Source organism: Colias croceus, chromosome 30 (genome assembly GCF_905220415.1).
Source record: "Colias croceus chromosome 30, ilColCroc2.1".
NCBI lineage: Eukaryota > Metazoa > Arthropoda > Insecta > Lepidoptera > Pieridae > Colias > Colias croceus.
Window position 1 is genome coordinate 1,125,326 of NC_059566.1, and position 18,807 is coordinate 1,144,132.

The 18,807-nt window shown below is 31.4% G+C and overlaps 1 protein-coding gene across 4 annotated transcripts in view; it reads right to left on the reverse strand.

Moving 5' to 3' along the window:
• Nucleotides 1-10,642: 10,642 nt before the first annotated feature.
• LOC123704767 (alpha-1,6-mannosyl-glycoprotein 2-beta-N-acetylglucosaminyltransferase-like) overlaps nucleotides 10,643-18,807 on the reverse strand; it is a 48,636-nt gene continuing 40,471 nt past the window's right edge. For 2 of the 4 annotated variants that reach the window (XM_045653258.1, XM_045653259.1), the window contains 4 exons: nucleotides 18,074-18,202; nucleotides 12,888-13,105; nucleotides 12,086-12,265; nucleotides 10,643-11,012 (listed from right to left, as the gene is read on the reverse strand). In XM_045653258.1, coding sequence (XP_045509214.1) covers nucleotides 10,943-11,012; nucleotides 12,086-12,265; nucleotides 12,888-13,105; nucleotides 18,074-18,202 — 597 coding nt within the window. In that variant the 3' untranslated portion in view covers nucleotides 10,643-10,942. The remainder of the gene's footprint in view (nucleotides 11,013-12,085; nucleotides 12,266-12,887; nucleotides 13,106-18,073; nucleotides 18,203-18,807) is intronic. The other 2 variants (XM_045653260.1, XM_045653261.1) reach the window with 1 other exon arrangement.

Here is an 18,807-nt window from a genome sequence, read left to right on the forward strand (position 1 = left end):
CGGTTTCGCCCGTGGTACATGTTTACGTCTCTCCATAAGAACCATGCTCGTACTTCAAGGAATATTATAAAGAAAGAATTAACGAAATCGGTTTTTATTTTGCGATTCATTTTTATATTATAAAGATGTACATAATATAAGAAAACTAAGAATAAAACGAACAAAATCAAATATACAATTCTAATTATTTGAGAAATCATTGTCTTTCATTTCATTTCTTTGCATTTTCTTTCATAAAAGTAAGATATACCTAAGTATCAAGTTTATTAAAATATAGGAATTGATATGCTATCACAGGGTTTGAGGTAACTTTTTTAGGAATAAGTTCCCTAATAATCCTTAAGCAAACCAAATAAATCTTATCCTTGGTTGCATCAAATTTTACTAAATGTCAAATTTAACAGTAACGGTTACTTTGACGGCGAAATGGGTTGCACCAGCGTATTTCTTTGCATAGTTCATGTCATCTCAATTTGTATTTCACGCCTCTGATATATTTAACGATAAGTCGATAACAATAGTTTTAACCGGTGAAACACGAGCGGTCAAAAGTTAGTGTTAAAATACCTACCTATAAAATAATTGTCAAATGGTGCAACTCATTTTTCCCTAACCGTTACTTTTAACATGTATGTTTACTGAAGTAACATAACACAACCCAGCCTTATATTGTTTCAATTTAATCAGAATTGTAAGAAAAAATATGCAAACACAAAGAATAGTCAGTTTAAAAAACCGTAGAAAATCTGCCCCCCTAGCCTAGATAAACGTATCTACAGCTTACGTCAATCTCATACATTCGTAGTCTATTCTATTGAACGCTACGCTAACAGAAAGCCACTTGGCTAGGGGGGCTGATAATGCAAATTTTATCGACAAATATAAGTATTACACTTTAACTCATTAGATTCTCAAATCACCTATAAAATACAAGGGATAGTGCATAAAAACTACTAACTAAGTAGGTACCTTTTTATAAATTCCTTCAAAATAAACTGACTGAATCATCATTATTTAGTTACGAACTTTTTCAAAATTTTCTTCCACTCGAGACCAATGTTCATCTTGTTTTTTTTAGGAGAAAGATTCGTATTAGGTACGCCTTAATTCTAGTATCAACTTTGATTAAAATTTACATAAACTCATTAAATTATTGTCACTAAAATCGTTGAAAAGTGCACAAAGCTTTTCATAAGGCAATGTTTTTCATACATAGCTTCAACTGCAACCAAATTACCTATGTTTCACATTGAACATTCATTTAGCGGATTAGCGATATATACCTTCTAACCTCATGGTCATTTCATACCAAATTCATTCTTTTCTTCACAATGTAATGCACATATTTCTTCAAAGGGAAAAAAGGTGAGCGAATTCACTTTGATTGTGAGGAATTTGAAGCTTCGATGCGCTTCGCCTCTGCGCTAATATGAATTGACCCAAACTTCGAAAACAAGATTACGCAAATCGTCTATAGTATAGAATCTATATGAAAATATAATGCATATTATCAATTCGCGAGTATCGAGTAGCGCACATTCCATACACTTTGTAATGCATCGAATAATCGCAAAATCGTAAACTACAGGCGTAGTGGCTAAACATAAAGTATCAACAAGTGATGATGAAACTATAATTTTGTATTATCTTTATTCTTTTTCATTCTATTTAAGCAGGTTTTGTTATATCGGCGCTGTTTATTTCTAAGATATTTCTGAGGTGGATAATATATTATTGTTTATATAATTACTAGATTTTAGTCCGCGGCTTTGCCCGCTTTGTCCAAAATCAGTTATATACTAAATCCTTCCTCGAGAACCGCTATCTATAAAAAAAATTGCATCAAAATCCGTTGCGTAGTTTTAAAGATTTAAGCATACATAGGGACATAGGGACAGAGAAAGCGACTTTGTTTTATACTATGTAGTTATAATAAAAATACTTGTCGTACATGAAATTAAAAAATAAGAAGCAATTTAAAATAAAAAATGATGAGGTTAAAAAAATATTCGGCTTAAGAATTTTCCGTTTTGAAGTGGGTTTACAGGATAAGAAATAAAAGATAATATTGGAAAATCAATTATTTATTCTGATGCAAATATGATAATATTTTGCATAACAATATTGGTGCATCCACATTGAGTTCATAATATTAAAAATTCGCTTACAACTATTGGACAAATCTTAAAACCATTTATTGGTTTTTAGTCAAATTTTGATAGATTCATAAAATAATTTTTTGAAGAAAATATAGATTATTTGCAGTTTCTGAAAAATAATAAATTAGGAACGTATCTCATGGAAGTCAATTTTATGTGAAAATTACATCAATGTGGATACAAAACAAAAATAATATTCGATTCAACTGAGAACAAGAATGTCGATACTTATACTTCCAAATGAAAATCTTTTTAGTAAATATTACAATAATTATTATTTTGCCAAATACATCAAATTTAAAAATAAATGTTATTTTCCTAGATCATTAATTCGTGTGTACTAACGCTATGACGTCACAAGATGGCGCAGACTCGATCGTATTCTTAGTTGAATCGAATTTTCATATAATCTGTGACTTATGAATAATGAGTTTCACACGTGTAACATTTTAAGTTATATTTTGATTATTTTTGTCTAGATAGCTTGAAAATTTTAATTTAATTAAATTGAAATTAAGGACGCTGTCACAAATCTGCGTTACTCAAATTTAGGTATCTAACGTCGCCACGTGGTTCGCGGGAACATCGCGCTCACGTAAACATAGCGCATTCCATTTTATAGACCATCTTCATACTTGATATTATTTTTTTTTATATTTTTATTGAAATTGATTCCAGAAGATTACTGGGAACTTTAAAAATTCATTTTGTTACTATTATTAGTAGGTACGATCCTTATAAGTATTTTAGTGTATTCAACCAACTTAAAAAAGTGTGACTATTTTACAACAATTTGAATATGAATAGGCATGACGACAGTATCCATAAATGATCATATTAGTGTTTTCAAGGGAAAATGTATACTTAATAAATTAAATATAGTGACTTAAAAATCTAAAAAACATTAAGATTAATGAGATTATCAATAAAATAAAACATTAAAATTCTGCAGTTGGCCATTTTGACTAAAACACGCGTGACGTCACGTTTAAATAAACAACTCACGTCAGATGTATTTTGTTGTTATGAATATGTTGAGAATACGCATTTTTATTTATTTTCTTTTGTTTCACGTATGCTTTATCGACTCAGAACAGAAATATAATTGCGAATTCACAATACGTGGTTTCGGGGTTCTCCGCGCCCACTTTATACAATCATTTCTTATTATTTTCTCGCTTGAAATAATTACTAACACATATTTGAGCATTATTTTTATGTGGATTCACACTGCAATACTGCACACCACTTATAAACTTTGAAATTCGTTTCTATAACACATATTAAAGAAATATTTATTTAATTTTCTTCGCAATGCGTACAAATAATTACGTATTTACCAAAGAGTGACGTCACACCTACGCCATGACACCTGCGAGCTGTTTTGGCACAGTTTATAAATATTTTTTGAAAAATGGCTTTTATCTTCGTTAAATTTAAGTATATTACCGAAATATAGGGTTTTTCTTGTATAGTAAACGTATACACACATTATGGAAGAGGATTTCAAAATCTTTCGTCATGCCTATTGTATTATTGTATACAATATCGAAGCTTTTTAAGAAATGTATAAAATACTTTTTTAAGAATTATTATCATACATAATATTATATGTTACCGGCAATATATTAAACCCGGCATTGTAAGCAATTCTTAGTAAATGTATGTTATTCCGAGAAACAGTCGGAATGAAATAAATTAAATTCGTTACCACACATTCACATTACCTATATCTTTAAATATGAACTTTTCCTAAGTAGCAAACACATTTGCAAATGTGGGTGGTTTTTGGGGTAGCTATTAACCAATATGAGGTCAAAACTAAAATCCAAGATGGCACCGACGAAAATTTGAAATCTTTTCGTCATGGGTGTCATTTTCAAGGAGTTGGAGTAGCTATTAAATAAGTATTAATCAATATGAGGTCAAATCTAAAATCCAAAATGGCGCCGACGACAATTTGACATCATTTCGTCACGGGTGTCATTTTCATGGTTTTTGGGGTAGCTATTAACCAATATGAGGTCAAAACTAAAATCCAAGATGGCGCCGACAAAAATTTTATATATTTTCTTCATGGGTGTCATTTTCATGGTTATTGGGGTAGCTATTAACGAATATGAGGTCAAAACTAAAATCCAAGATGGCGCCGACGAATATTTTACATCTTTTCGACATGGGTGTCATTTTCATGGTTTTTGGGGTAGCTATTAACCAATATGAGGTCAAAACTAAAATCGAAGATGGCGCCGACGAAAATTTTACATCATTTCGTCACGGGTGTCATTTTCATGGTTATTGGGGTAGCTATTAACGAATATGAGGTCAAAACTAAAATCCAAGATGGCGCCGACGAAAATTTTACATATTTTCGTCATGGGTGTCATTTTCATGGTTTTTGGGGTATCTATTAACCAATATGAGGTCAAAACTAAAATCCAAGATGGTGTCGACGAAACTTTACATCTTTTCGGCATGGGTGTCATTTTCAAGGTTTTTGAGACAGCTATTACCAAATCCCCAATGTAACCGTCGATAATTAGGTATATTTTTCTTACTCCTTTAAAGTAAACTTAAATAAAATAACAAAAACGTTAACAACCACAGTTTTGTAGAAAGTCTTAAAAAAAACAATTTTAAAGAACATTAAAATGCATATTTAGAAATTTAATATAAAACGCAACTCTGTGGCAATCATGTTAATATTCTGACAGATATTAGTAACTTTATAGTACGGGAGCTAGCAACGTTAAAAAAAAAGTCATTTTAGTAAAGTTGGGTTTTTGATATACTGTTTCTCTTGCTATTTCGGTTAGAGTCCGGGCTGTCTGGCTGGCCGCAGTGGTTGCGTTTATTAGTGCGCATCTTATCTGCACAGGAAAATATCCTTAATTTAAAGTCATTTTTTAACGCGTAATTTTTAATCTTTTGCCTTTAGATAGATCCATTAGACATAATTTTTTTATTGCAAGACGTTTTTTTCGTTGTAAAATAGGTGCCAGACGCAATTTTTATTTCAAAATAACTAAAATGTCATCGAAATAAGTGAAATTACATCAACATGAGTCCGCTTAAAAGGTAAGTAATAACTTTATTATTTATATTATATTATCCTTTTTTAATACTTATATTGAATAATTAGTAAACTAATATTTTTAATAGATGGTTTCATAATTATTACACTTTTGGGTATAAATATGAATTTGATGATATTTGTATTTTCTAGTGCTTAATTTTACGCAAGTATTATACATTTTGAAATTAAAGACTTGGGAAAATAATACAATGAATAAATCGCGTTTAAAATCCGTTAAAAAGTCTTTAATTTCTTGATGATATTTGGTTTTTATCAAGTTTACATTAACGTCCTATTTGAGGTTCGTTGGGAAAAAGGAGGCGATATGGTAGATTGTTGCAATAAAACTGTAAATAGTAAAATGAATATTATGTATAGTATAAGTAACACAGTGATTACTTATCCTTCACTGGGACTCATGTTGATGGAATTTCACTTATTTCGATGATATTTTAATTATTTTGAAATAAAAATTGCGTCTGGCACCTATTTAACAACGAAAAAAACGTCTTGCAATAAAAAATGTATGTCTAATGGATCTATCTAAAAGCAAACGATTAAAAATTACGCGTTAAAAAATGACTTTAAATTAAGGATATTTTCCTGTGCAGATAAGATGCGCACTAATAAACGCAACCACTGCGGCCAGCCAGACAGCCCGGACTGTAACCGAAATAGCAAGAGGAACAGCATATCAAAGAACCAACTATACTAAAATGCTCACTTGTCAACGTTGCTACCTCCTAGAATATTAAATATATTCTTTAAATATATTCGCTAAACTTTATTTAAAATAAAGTTTATCTAAAACATTTAAACGAAGAGAATAAAATAAAAAAGAACGTGTGTGCCGAGAAAACGTGTCAGGAGTGAAACTTCTTTGGCGAGATTCATAGATACCAAAATCGCCGCCTTGCTCCATAACGCGACAGTATTACCATGACGCGATCTTGAAATTCGACGACCATCTTGGATTTTAGTTTTGACCTCATATTCGTTAATAGCTACCCCAAAAACCATGAAAATGACACCCATCACGAAAAATGTCAAATTTTCGTCAGCGCCATCTTGGATTATAGTTTTGACCTCATATTCGTTAATAGCTATCCCAAAAACCATGAAAATGACACCCATGATGAAAAGATGTCAAATTTTTCGTTGGCGCCATCTTGGATTATAGTTTTGACCTCATATTCGATAATAGCTACCCCAAAAACCATGAAAATGACACCCATGACGAAAAGATGTAAAATTTTCGTCGGCGCCATCTTGGATTTCAGTTTTGACCTCATATTGGTTAATAGCTACCCCAAAAATCATGAAAATGACACCCATGACGAAAAGATGTAAAATTTTTGTCGGCGCCATCTTGGATTATAGTTTTGACCTCATATTCGTTAATAGCTACCCCAAAAACCATGAAAATGACACCCATGACGAAAAGATGTAAAATTTTCGTCGGCGCCATCTTGGATTTCAGTTTTGACCTCATATTGGTTAATAGCTACCCCAAAAACCATGAAAATGACACCCATGACGAAAAGTTGTAAAATTTTTGTCGGCGCCATCTTGGATTATAGTTTTGACCTCATATTCGTTAATAGCTACCCCAAAAACCATGAAAATGACACCCATGACGAAAAGATGTAAAATTTTCGTCGGCGCCATCTTGGATTTCAGTTTTGACCTCATATTCGGTAATAGCTACCCCAAAAACTATGAAAATGACACCCATCACGAAAAAAAGCCAAATTTTCATCGACGCCATCTTGAATTGTTTTACCCCACCAATCTATTCAACAACCCATAAAAAAGAGGATCTCAGGCAAGGTAATTTTAAAAACATAATTTTAAATTACAAATAATTGGAATATGAAACTTATATACAGTTTACTCATAAAAAGTATCAAATATTTCAAATCACGAAAAAGACAGTGCACGCACAATAATCTTTTTTATTTCGTTTTTATTTTTGGCACGAGGAGCGATACACCCGTCCTTCCAAGAGCGCTTCTGAGCGCGGTCTGACGAACCGCGAGAACAAAATGTATGAAGAAATCGACAAGTATTTTTAATTTAGCTCATTATTGAAATAAAATTTTGATTTAGATTCATAAAAATTACACCATTTATAAAGGACTATATATCCCTCAATAAGATATAGTTAAGAAGATAGATTAGGCTCTTAATTTTCCTAAAATGGTACCGGTTTAGACCCCATTTTTTTGCATTTTATGCGTTTATTGTGATGGAAAAAACGTATTTCAGCGACAATTTTGTATGACGTCGTACAATTTTTATAAGATGAACGTAGAGCTGAATATATTATCTTTAAATTAAGATATTACTATGTTCTCACGTGTAATTGCTTTAAGTTAAAATGGTACCGAAAACAGCGTGTTTTTGTAAAAATACGTTATAGCGTCCTTAATATCGAAATTTAATTTTTTATAGATACATTTAGGCATTTATATTTATGAACTGAAACTTCTTTAGGCGCGTCGAGAGTAAAATTACAAGGTCGCGTCATGGCAATATCGTCACGTCATGGAATAAGGCGACGATTTTGTAAATTTAATCTTGCCAAAGAAGTTTCACTTCTGACAATTAGTGTGCTCGTTAGTCCATAGTTGGCTGATAATTGCTTTTTCACGCACACAAGGAAAAATATTTTTATTTGAAAAGCTATCTAGACAAAATAATCAACAATGTTTTTTATTCTAAGTATATAATATAATATCTGAGATTTTAATTTCGAATATTTATTTATACGCACACAGTTTTAACATATTATGTAACTTGAATTGAAATCAATGGTTTTAATTTTTAAAACAGTTTTGAAAATAAGGAAAGGCTAGAAAAATAATTAATTACCTACTTGATTTGAAAAATACATAATTTTTCCATAATGTGGATAAAGGTAACTTAAAAAAAATCTTAAACATTTTCACTGCGATGAATATAAAACAAGAAATATACTACCATTTGCCCGCGACTTTGTTTGTGCCTATTTTAAAATTAAGAATTCGATTTTTTTTTCAGAAAATCTGATTTGATGATAATCTTTGCTTACGAAAAAAAAATAATAACCAAAATGCAAGGAATATATAAAATGGCCATAGACCATAGAACACTAGACGATTTACGAATCGTGTCTCAAATTAAGTGAAAAACACTTATTTTTACCGACATTGTTAATGAGTAATTTTGTGCGAAATAATTTAATAATTATTTTTATGTTACTCAATCTAGTTAAATATGGTCTATGGAAGTCATTCACAACTTCTTGATAAGTTATGATTAACTTATCTGTCAGTTAAAATGACAATTATACTATAAAGTGTTGAATAGGCTATCAGTAACTTTATCAGCAAGTGAACTCAATATAATATTAATTAAATATATTACTTTATATAAAATATAATGGAGTTATCTTTGGTTCATATATAACGGTGTTCTTAAAAATAAAACGATTTAAACCTTATTTCCATAGATATAGTGTCGATTTTTCTTTGACTATTGCTATTTCACATATTTTTTAATTAATGAAAGAGACATGTATAACAAAATACTGTTTAAATACATCAAAGAATCAAACAGTTGTGGTGTTTTTTTTTCTTAAAAGTGCATTTTTAGACATTTTATATATAAAAAAAAAAAATTATTGGAGAAAAAAAAATTCATGATTTCCTATGTTTTGTCTATGATTTTGCTTAAAATAATTGAAACAGATTATAAACAATCAACTTAAAAAAATATGTACAAGAACTTAATTTTTTACAAGTGTCGTGTTATGACGCGATGTGTTGCGTCAGAACGCATCATAATATACTTTTAATAGTTTTTAGTGCTGATTTTTCAATACATTGTTAAAACTTATTCTTAAATCTATATTTAAGATTATTAAACAACCATTTCTAAATGTGATTATTTATTTTGATATTTTTTATGATTGTATTTTTTAACGAATGAATAGGTAAGACTTAACCAAATATTGAAAAGGCGCCTTTTTGGTGTAAGAACAAAATGATTTTATAAATTTGATATCCGCGTTGTGACGCATCACATCACATCACAACACTACTAAAATACTATTCCATAATCATTATTCATTACTATGTTATTTTTCAAATACTTTTTTCTAAACCTGTTTTAGTGCAAGGCTCTTATTTCTAATCTATTGCATAGCTTGTATCGCGGGCCTTGAGCGCGGGGACCGAAGCGAGAAATTCCGTAACGAAAAAACCTCACGCTCCCCACGGGGACGGGCGGAGGTGTGGCTTGAAGGCATAGCATGCAATAGCGCAACCGCCCCAGTCCCCGAGTGACACACGTCGCTTTTTATTCATTAATAATTTATTTATTTATTTATTCATAACAATTCTTTATCTTTTAAAATACTTATCATAAAGGTGCTTTTTCACCAATGTGCGAGGATGTGTAGCGAGGAATGTGTTTGTAAATAACCAATCATATCGCTTCATTTAGTTTAGCGTTCGAAGCGATACTATTGGCACAGAATACATAATAGTAGCTAAACGCTACAGAACGGACACTCTCCGCCTCCCGCCAAAATTAAACACTTACCTCACCCCGCACGATCAGACATGTTATGGTACCCATTTCCCCGCAAGGACGATACCAACGACGTCTTTAGACGAAACGCAACGAAGATTGACAACATTAATCAAATTGACTTAAAGCAATTTTATTATTTTGGATTTGTGATTATCGTTTTTCGTAGAAAATGGTTAGATATTGTGCTGTTTACGGATGTATTTCATCAGAAAAACGCGAATTTTTTTTTACGCTAGTCACAAATGTGCCAACCATAAAGCGTTAACACACACATTTGCAGACTCTACAGTGTGACTGTCAAAACTATAATTTTGTATGGAGTGTCCGGGGTGTGCTATTGGCTATTTACAAACACATTCCTCGCTACACATCATCGCATATTATTGGTGGAAAAGCACCCTTAGAATGTAATTTTAAAATATTATTATTACAGCATTAATCTTTCGTTGATAATTTTCAATTTATTACTTTTTCTGAGTATTCTTGTAAATGTAAAATAACATAATAATGAAAATGAAGATTTTTAAATTAAAACTTAATAATAAAGAAATATTTTTACAAATATCAAAATGAAATACATTAAGTACCGTTTGTTCAATAAAACCGGGTTTAAACTTTAAATCTCGTTTTTGTTTAGATCAGATTTAAATTGTAAAAATCAAGTTTTAAAACCGTTTTTATTGTAACATACTCAGATTCGTACATAGTTGAGTAAATTTCAAATCGAGTCTTAAAAATACAAATATAATAATCGGAGTTACTTAATTTTATAAAACATACACAAATAAATAAATAAAAAAAAACCAATACCATTTAATAATACATTTTTTTAAATAAAAACTTTTGGACAATTAAATAAAACCAATAAAAGGTAAATATAAATAAAAAAACAATAAAATACAATAAACAGCGTGTTTTTAACAAAATTAAAGCTTAGTCGATAAAATTAATGGCAAAAACAACAACTAGTTTATTTTTGTCAATATACACAACGATTGGACCGTATTCGATGCTGTTTTCTCCGACAGTAGTCTACTATATTTATATTCTAATAATATCATGTGTTTTCATGATTTTTAATACAAATCATGATTATTTATTATTTCGATTAATTTAAAATGTGTGCGTGTTACGAATAATAAAAATATTTCTTCATTTGCCGTCCAACTTTTGTCATGTTAGCGCAGAGTTCTTGGTCACTGTAAAATCAAAATTATCATTAGTATAAATAATAAATAGCAATGGACCATTTATTGATCCTTGTGGCACTCCTATGTGTTATTTCTTTTGGGAAAATCTATACTAATATTATAAAGCTGAGTCTGTTTGTTTGAACGCGCTAATCTCGAGAACTACAGGTCCGTTGTGAAAAATTCTTACGGTGTTAGATAGCCCATTTATCGAGGAAGGCATGGAATATGGCATACGTGTAACTCAAAAATAATGTTTTACTATGGTGAAAGAATTTTTAAAATCGTTACAGTAGTTCTGAGTCAATTCCTTAAAACATAAAAAGAGTGTGTGTGCTGAACACACGTGTCAGAAGTGAAACTTCTTTGTCGACGATTTTGACATCTTTGAATTGAGATTTGAGATTCAAAGAATCGCGTACTCCATGACGTGACGGTATTGCCACAGACTAATAATAATATACTAGGTATTGCTATAACGCGACTTTGAAATTTTACTCTCAACGCGAAAGAAGCACTTCAATAAAAATTTTGTTTTTTTTTTTGTTTAAGATATATTACGTAAACTGGTTGACCCCGCACAGCTTTTAATGGGTTAACCAGGGATTTACAATTTATATGAAAGTTTGTACAAAAATTGTGAAAAACTAGCTTTCCGCCCGCGTTTTCAAGGAAAAATCCGCATAGTTCCCGCTCCCGTGGGATTTCCGGGATAAAACCTATCCTATGTGTTAAACCGCCTCCTTGGTACAGTGGTTGACGCGTGAGCGTAGAACCGAGGGGTCCTGGATTCGATTCCCGGTGGAGACGAAGAAAAAAAAAATATCTCGGTCTGGCAGGACACAGAAGGCTGATCACCTATTTGTCCCTAAAGGAAATCGATCAGTGAAACAGATGTATGCATAATGCATCTGCCCCTTACCGCACTACCGGGACACGGGACTTCACTTTTATGTGTTAATCCAAGTTACCCTCTATATGTGTGCTAAATTTCATTATAATCGGTTCAGTAGCACATACATACAAACCTTTCCACTTTATAATATTAGTATAGATAAATAAATTTTTGAATTTTGACTCACCGTATATCCCCCCACCCCCCGTTTCCCTTAGTCAACTTTTTATTATGTTTCGCGCCCCCCGCACTTATGGTCGCCGTGATTCGTGTTGGAAACATGTATTGTTTCGCATTTTGCAACAATTTCTGCACTTTGCTTATCACGGTGGACGCATTGCAATTGGATTTCTTGTGGTGGATTCCGCTGAAAAAAATAATTTTTTTTTGTTTAGGAAATTAAGGGCTAGTATATTTTTCAAAGGTTTTTGAAGTGAAACTTCTATAACGGGGTTGGAAACAAATTAAGTGTAACATTTTTTCGTTACGCGTGACATTATTCCGTTACGCGACATCTTTTTCTTATCCCTACTACGCGTGATTCGACGTATTTCTGTACATTTGTATATAGTAAATTATTTTTTGAAAACTAAGGTCATAAAGAAGTTTCACTTCTTACGTGTGTACACGCACACATTTTTTTTAGGAAATTAAGGGCTAGGGCTTTTTTAAATATGTAGTTGTAAAATATGATAAGATACAGAATTTGCGAAAAATTCATGTGATAAACATACATTGTTTTAGAGCATTCAAATGCTTTATAAATATAAATTTATAAACAATAGATAATTAATACACGCAGAGCCATCATCGATGTTCATCACACAAATATTTGCTCTGGGTGGGAATCGAACCCACGACCTCTGGCTTCGAAGGTACCAACTTAGCCAACCGGTCAGTCATTTTAGAATTAAAATGTTTAACCTAGAACTTAGACTTTAATTGACCCTCTTTTTTCTTGGTCTTCTATATATTTATTATCAACTCACCACTCCCCAATATGAAACACCCTCGGACCTTTACACAGAATAACTTTAAATTTCTCCCTCCCCGGTCGATTTTGGGACAAATGCAACAACGAATAATCCCAATTATAATCGTCATATGCACAGAACTGCTCTTGTAACGCCATAATGTCATTCCACACGGTTTTGTTGAAAACCATGCCCATGTTGTGCATGCTCGAGTGCCATGGCGTTATTTCGACCTGAAAAAAAAAAACAACTGTCAAATTTTTTTTGCCGCGCTTTCGCGTGACATCTGTCAAAGTCATAGAGTGGATGGAGTTCGATATGTTTTTTTTTGAGCAGTTTATTATTTTAATGTTTAAAATACTGTGTTTAAATACGAATGAATAAAAGCAAATTGCTATTAGAATATGTATGTATCCGAATTTTTGGATTTGTTCCTTTTTTGTGAAATTTAATTTTACCCTTTGATCGATGAAAAAAAAATAATGAAAAAAAATAGACAAGTAATTTTCTATAATAATTATATATTAATTGATATATTTATATCTATTGTTTCATATTAAACTCAATCCACACTATGACAATTTTATAAAAATGGAAATTAAAACATTTTTTATTCCTATAATAAAAAAATGACGCATATATCAAAGTCAATTTTACGAAAATTATTTACATTTTTCTAAGAGTTTCAAATGCAATGGAAAATAAATCAATTTATGATAAGATTTTACAAAAATGATCCATGCAAAAAATGTATGTTTAACAGCATTGAAAACAAAACAAAAAACTTGAAAAAAAAATTTAAAATTAGTTCAAAAAATTAGCATCTAGTTATGATAGATTTTCGATTTTAGTAAAAAAAATATACAATATTATTTTTAAAAGTGCCTTCTATCTACAAAGCTATAAGCTACATAGCAAAATAGCATTTATTATAAAATAGCATAAGTTAAAAACTATTAAAAAACCTTTAATTAGCCATTTTTTTGCAGTATTTGGCGCCATTTTTACAATAAACTCTTGGGTTGTTAGTTTTTTATTGTTCATGTAAGATCTTTTTTTGCAGTATTTGGCGCCATTTTTACAATAAACTCTTGGGTTGTTAGTTTTTTATTGTTCATGTAAGATCTTTTTTGCAGTATTTGGCGCCATTTTTACAATAAACTCTTGGGTTGTTAGTTTTTTATTGTTCATGTAAGATCTTTTTTGCAGTATTTGGCGCCATTTTTACAATAAACTCTTGGGTTGTTAGTTTTTTATTGTTCATGTAAGATCTTTTTTTGCAGTATTTGGCGCCATTTTTACAATCTTTGGTTAGTTCTCTTATTGTTTATGTAAGACCTATTTTTGCAGTATTTGGCGCCATTTTTACAATCTTTGGTTAGTTTTCTTATTGTTTATGGTTAGAAAGGCGATTTATACATGATGGCATATTAATACTATGTACTTACACAAATTTGTATGGTACATAAATGTATGTATGTATAATAATTGTTTCAAAATAAACTTTGTTTACAATTTCATTCGAAAATTGCTGATTTTAAGTAAATTTTGATTTTTTTTTATATCAACACATTTATCTTCTGGGAGGTACATTTAAACGAAACATTATATTTAAACAAGATGATAAATTATTTATACAAGCCTAGTAAATCCTTAAAAATATTAATATTTCGCATAATTCACAAACGACTTTACAATCTATATTGAAAAACTTGAATACAAAGGCAAATTAATGTAATAAAAAGATGAATTTAACAAAAACAATAGAAAAACGCACAAAATCTAATCACATATTAAACAACAGGAATCTTGGACATTTTACTATTTACTATTCCACTAACGTTCGATTTTATTGGCCAAGCAAGTTAAGCAACGCTAGTCGCGGCCACCTTAATGATGGGTCACCAAAATACGAACTGACCTCTTATCAGATATTGACAATAGTCTAATTCATATCTTTTCTTAGCTTAATAAAACCTTTTCGATACATTTCACCGGCTGGACATTTATTGATGTGTTTTAACGAATAAGTAAGTGATAATTAAATCATTCAGAAGATAAAAGATGAATAATAGAAAAATCCCTTTAGTATAAGAAAGTTGATTATTAATAAAGATTATATACAAGTGAACTCTGTTAAAAGAAAAATATATAAAAAGTCTTCAACAAACAAAAATACATGCTATTTAAAAATGCATCACATTAAGCGCAATCTTTGTTATTAATTAGCAGAAACATCTTGCCATGCCTCAAATCACAAAAGAAGATAAAAACATTCGTGTTTTAACCGACTTCAAAAATAAGGAGTTTCTATCATGTTTCAAATATTACCTATCTAAAATATACCTATCTAATATGTACATATTAAACTACTAGCTTACCTCCCGCGGCTTCGCCCGCTTTCTCTAAAACGATTTGAGATTTAAACTATCCTATCTCTCAAGTTGGATCGAACTGCACATGGTGTGCGAATTTTATTATAATCGGTTATGTGGTTTAGGAGTCCATTGAGGACAAACATTGTGACACGAGATTTATATATATTAAACTATATTCAAATACTAGCTTTCCGCCCGCGGCTTCGCCCGCGCAGTCAAAGAAAAACCCGCATAGTCCCCGTTCCCGTGTGATTTCCGGGATTGCGTCATTTTCCCGGGATAAAAAGTAGCCTATATATCTATCTCGGGTATCAAAATATCTCCATACCAAATTTCATGAAAATTGGTTCAGTAGTTTAGGCGTGATTGAGTAACAGACAGACAGAGTTACTTTCGCATTTATAATATTAATAAGTATGGATATATAATATACTAGCGGTCCGCCCCGGCTTCGCCCGTGGTACATGTTTACGTTTTCTCTACATAAGAACCATCCTCGTACTTCAAGGAATATAATAAAAACAGAATTATCGAAATCGGTTCAGCCGTTCTCGAGTTATGCGCTTACCAACACATTTTGCGATAATAGAAATAATATTAATATATTCATATTTATGATTCTTTACATATACAAATGTATATAATATAAAGAATGGCTAAACCGATTTCAATAATAGTTTAATAGAATTTTATTACTTGGTTAAAATAAATGTTTATTATTCTATAAAGTTCCATGCATGTTATATCTACCTACGATGGAAGCTGTTAGTAGTTTTTAGTAGAATATGGTAGGTTTAATTTTGGTGTCATGTCGTGAGGTGAAATTGAAGTTTTTTAAAAGAAAATTACTATAATATCAAAATTGAAAAAAATATATGAATACATATTCATGTAACGATCGATGGTATGAAATTGCAAAGACAGACGTGTATCTTAAACTTACTTCTACACCTAGCTTTTAAATTCGCACACCTAAATATAAAACTCACACACCTAATTCTATAACTCACTCTCACACCTAACTAAGTAAATCACTCATAAACCTAGCAATATAAATCACTAACACATCTGACACTATAACTCATTCTGACCTAGTAACTGCTATATCTAATTCTATAACACACTCTCACACCTAAGTCTATAAGTCACTCATAGACCTAACTCTAAAACCCACTCATAAATCTAGCACTATAAATCACTCACAAATCTAACACAATAACTCATTCACACACCTATTTCTATAAATCCTACGTCTAATACTATAATTCACTCACACACCTAGCTCTAGAACTCACACATCTAACTCTGAATCTCACTCACACATTTATTTGTGTAAGTCAGTATAAAACAAAGTCTATATCTATACTAATATTATAAAGCTGAAGAGTTTGTTTGTTTGTTTGAACGCGCTAATCTCGGGAACTAGGTCCGATTTGAAAAATTATTTCGGTGTTAGATAGCCTATTTACCTAGCAAGGCTATAGGCTATATATCATAACGCTAAGACCAACAGGAGCGGAGCAATGCGGGTGAAACCGCGGGGAACAGCTAGTAGAAGATAAGTGTACAAAGCTTGTATTAAATCTGTCCGTTTAAAGTGAATCAAAATCGAGTCTAAAAGAGTCGGTTACATACAAACATACAGGTGAAGCTAATATAATTAAAAAAGTCTTCTTCATCACAAAACGACACCAAAATGCATGCTAAAGCCTCATAAACATTTGTTTAACAAACTTGAATCAACATGTTTTTGTCAATATGTTGCTGGCAACTTGTTGTTGTGTTTATAAGACATGTTGAAAATTTCAAAGAACAATAAATACATTTAATAACATGTTGACAAGATCTAGAACTCTAAAATTTCTAGCAACAATCTTATTCACAAAGTTTTACAAAATTATTCCCTTTATCGACTTGCCTGGTAGAGATAACTGCTAAGCTAAAAGCCAAATCGCTAAAATATTTGTTTCTTTTATCTTACTTCACGTCAATTTATAAAAAGTTGTTGCTCAACTGTTGCTTAAGCTTCCAGCCAAAACTGTTGCTCAAGTTTCCAGCAACATAATTCAACTGTTGCTCAACAAATGTTTCGAAGGCTAAACTAATCTAGCTTAATTTTCAACCGACGTTCCCAAAACCAAGAAGGTTCTAAATTCAACTGTATTTTTGATTACTCGATAACTCCGTAGGTTTAAAACTATTAATAATAAATATTCTTTTCGAGTTTCATAATTATTTAGAATGATATTAGAAGTAAAAAGGTGTAGATAGGTTACCAACACAACATTCAGGTCGGTTGCAGAGCTTCACCGACCATCAGTGCGTACGTCAGTCGCGCTTGTCATATGTATGGAAATACGCGTGCGTATGGTCGGTCTAGCTATGAACGGTTTTATGAATTTCCATACATATGACAAGCGCGACTGACGTACGCACTGATGGTCGGTGAAGCTCTGCAACTGGCCTCAATCTTCAAGACACTAACGCACACACGATTAGACGTCAAAGTGGGATGGCATGATTCAACTATCACGAAAAACTGAAGTAAAATGTGGCCAATTAGCCACATTTCCCGAGCTCTAATAACCTATTTACACCTTTCAAGTGAAACTTCTTAAATCGCGTTGAGAGTAAAATTTCAAGATAATGGCAATATCGTCACGTCATGTACTAAGGCGACGATTTTGTTATCTTCGAATCTTACTAAGAAGTTTCACTTCCGACACGTGTGTATCCTTTCTATAATATCATGGGATGAATTCCTTTAGACCTCCTTGCTCAGGAACGTCGATCTTTTCAAAAGATTTATTTATCTTTTATAACCTTTTGAACTGCTGAATATATATTAGGGTACACTTGATAGTTCCACTGTGTCTCTTGCAGGCGTTTCCTTCTCTCTTCATTCGCTGCCCTCACTTGTTGTATGTAGTTTAAATTTAACTGCTTCTTGCGCTGTTTCGAGAATGTTTGGTTATACTGTGTGGTTATGGGTGATAAATGTTATGGTTATAAGTCTGGTTATGGTTTTGGTTATAAGTCGATTAAGAACTGGTTACATAACATTGAAAGTGTGGCCCTGATAACCTAATCACTTTTTAGTTTTTGCGTATATTTTCATATTATGATAATTGTATGTATCTACGGTTATAAGTTTAAGTGGCTTCGCTTTGGAACTGATTTCACGGTTGAAAGAGTGATATAGGGCCTGATAGTTTAAGTAATTTTTGCATACACTTTCTTATGATAATTGGACGTATAGTTATAAATTTAAGTGGTTAAGAACCGGTTTAACGATTGACATTGTTCCTGATAATATAATCATTTTTGCGTATACTTTCATATGATAATATTTAAGGTATGGTTATAAGTATGTAGGCATTTTTATTTATTTTTTTTATATTCTATCTTTTATTTCTTTTTTGCGCTATCCTTATTCTTCTTACATTTCCTTTCCTACCAGGTTGCCTAGAAGAGATTGCTGTGTAGCAATAAGGCCGCCTATTGTGCAAAATTGTTGTACCTTATTAGTCTGTACCACATGTCTTAAAGAGTTATAA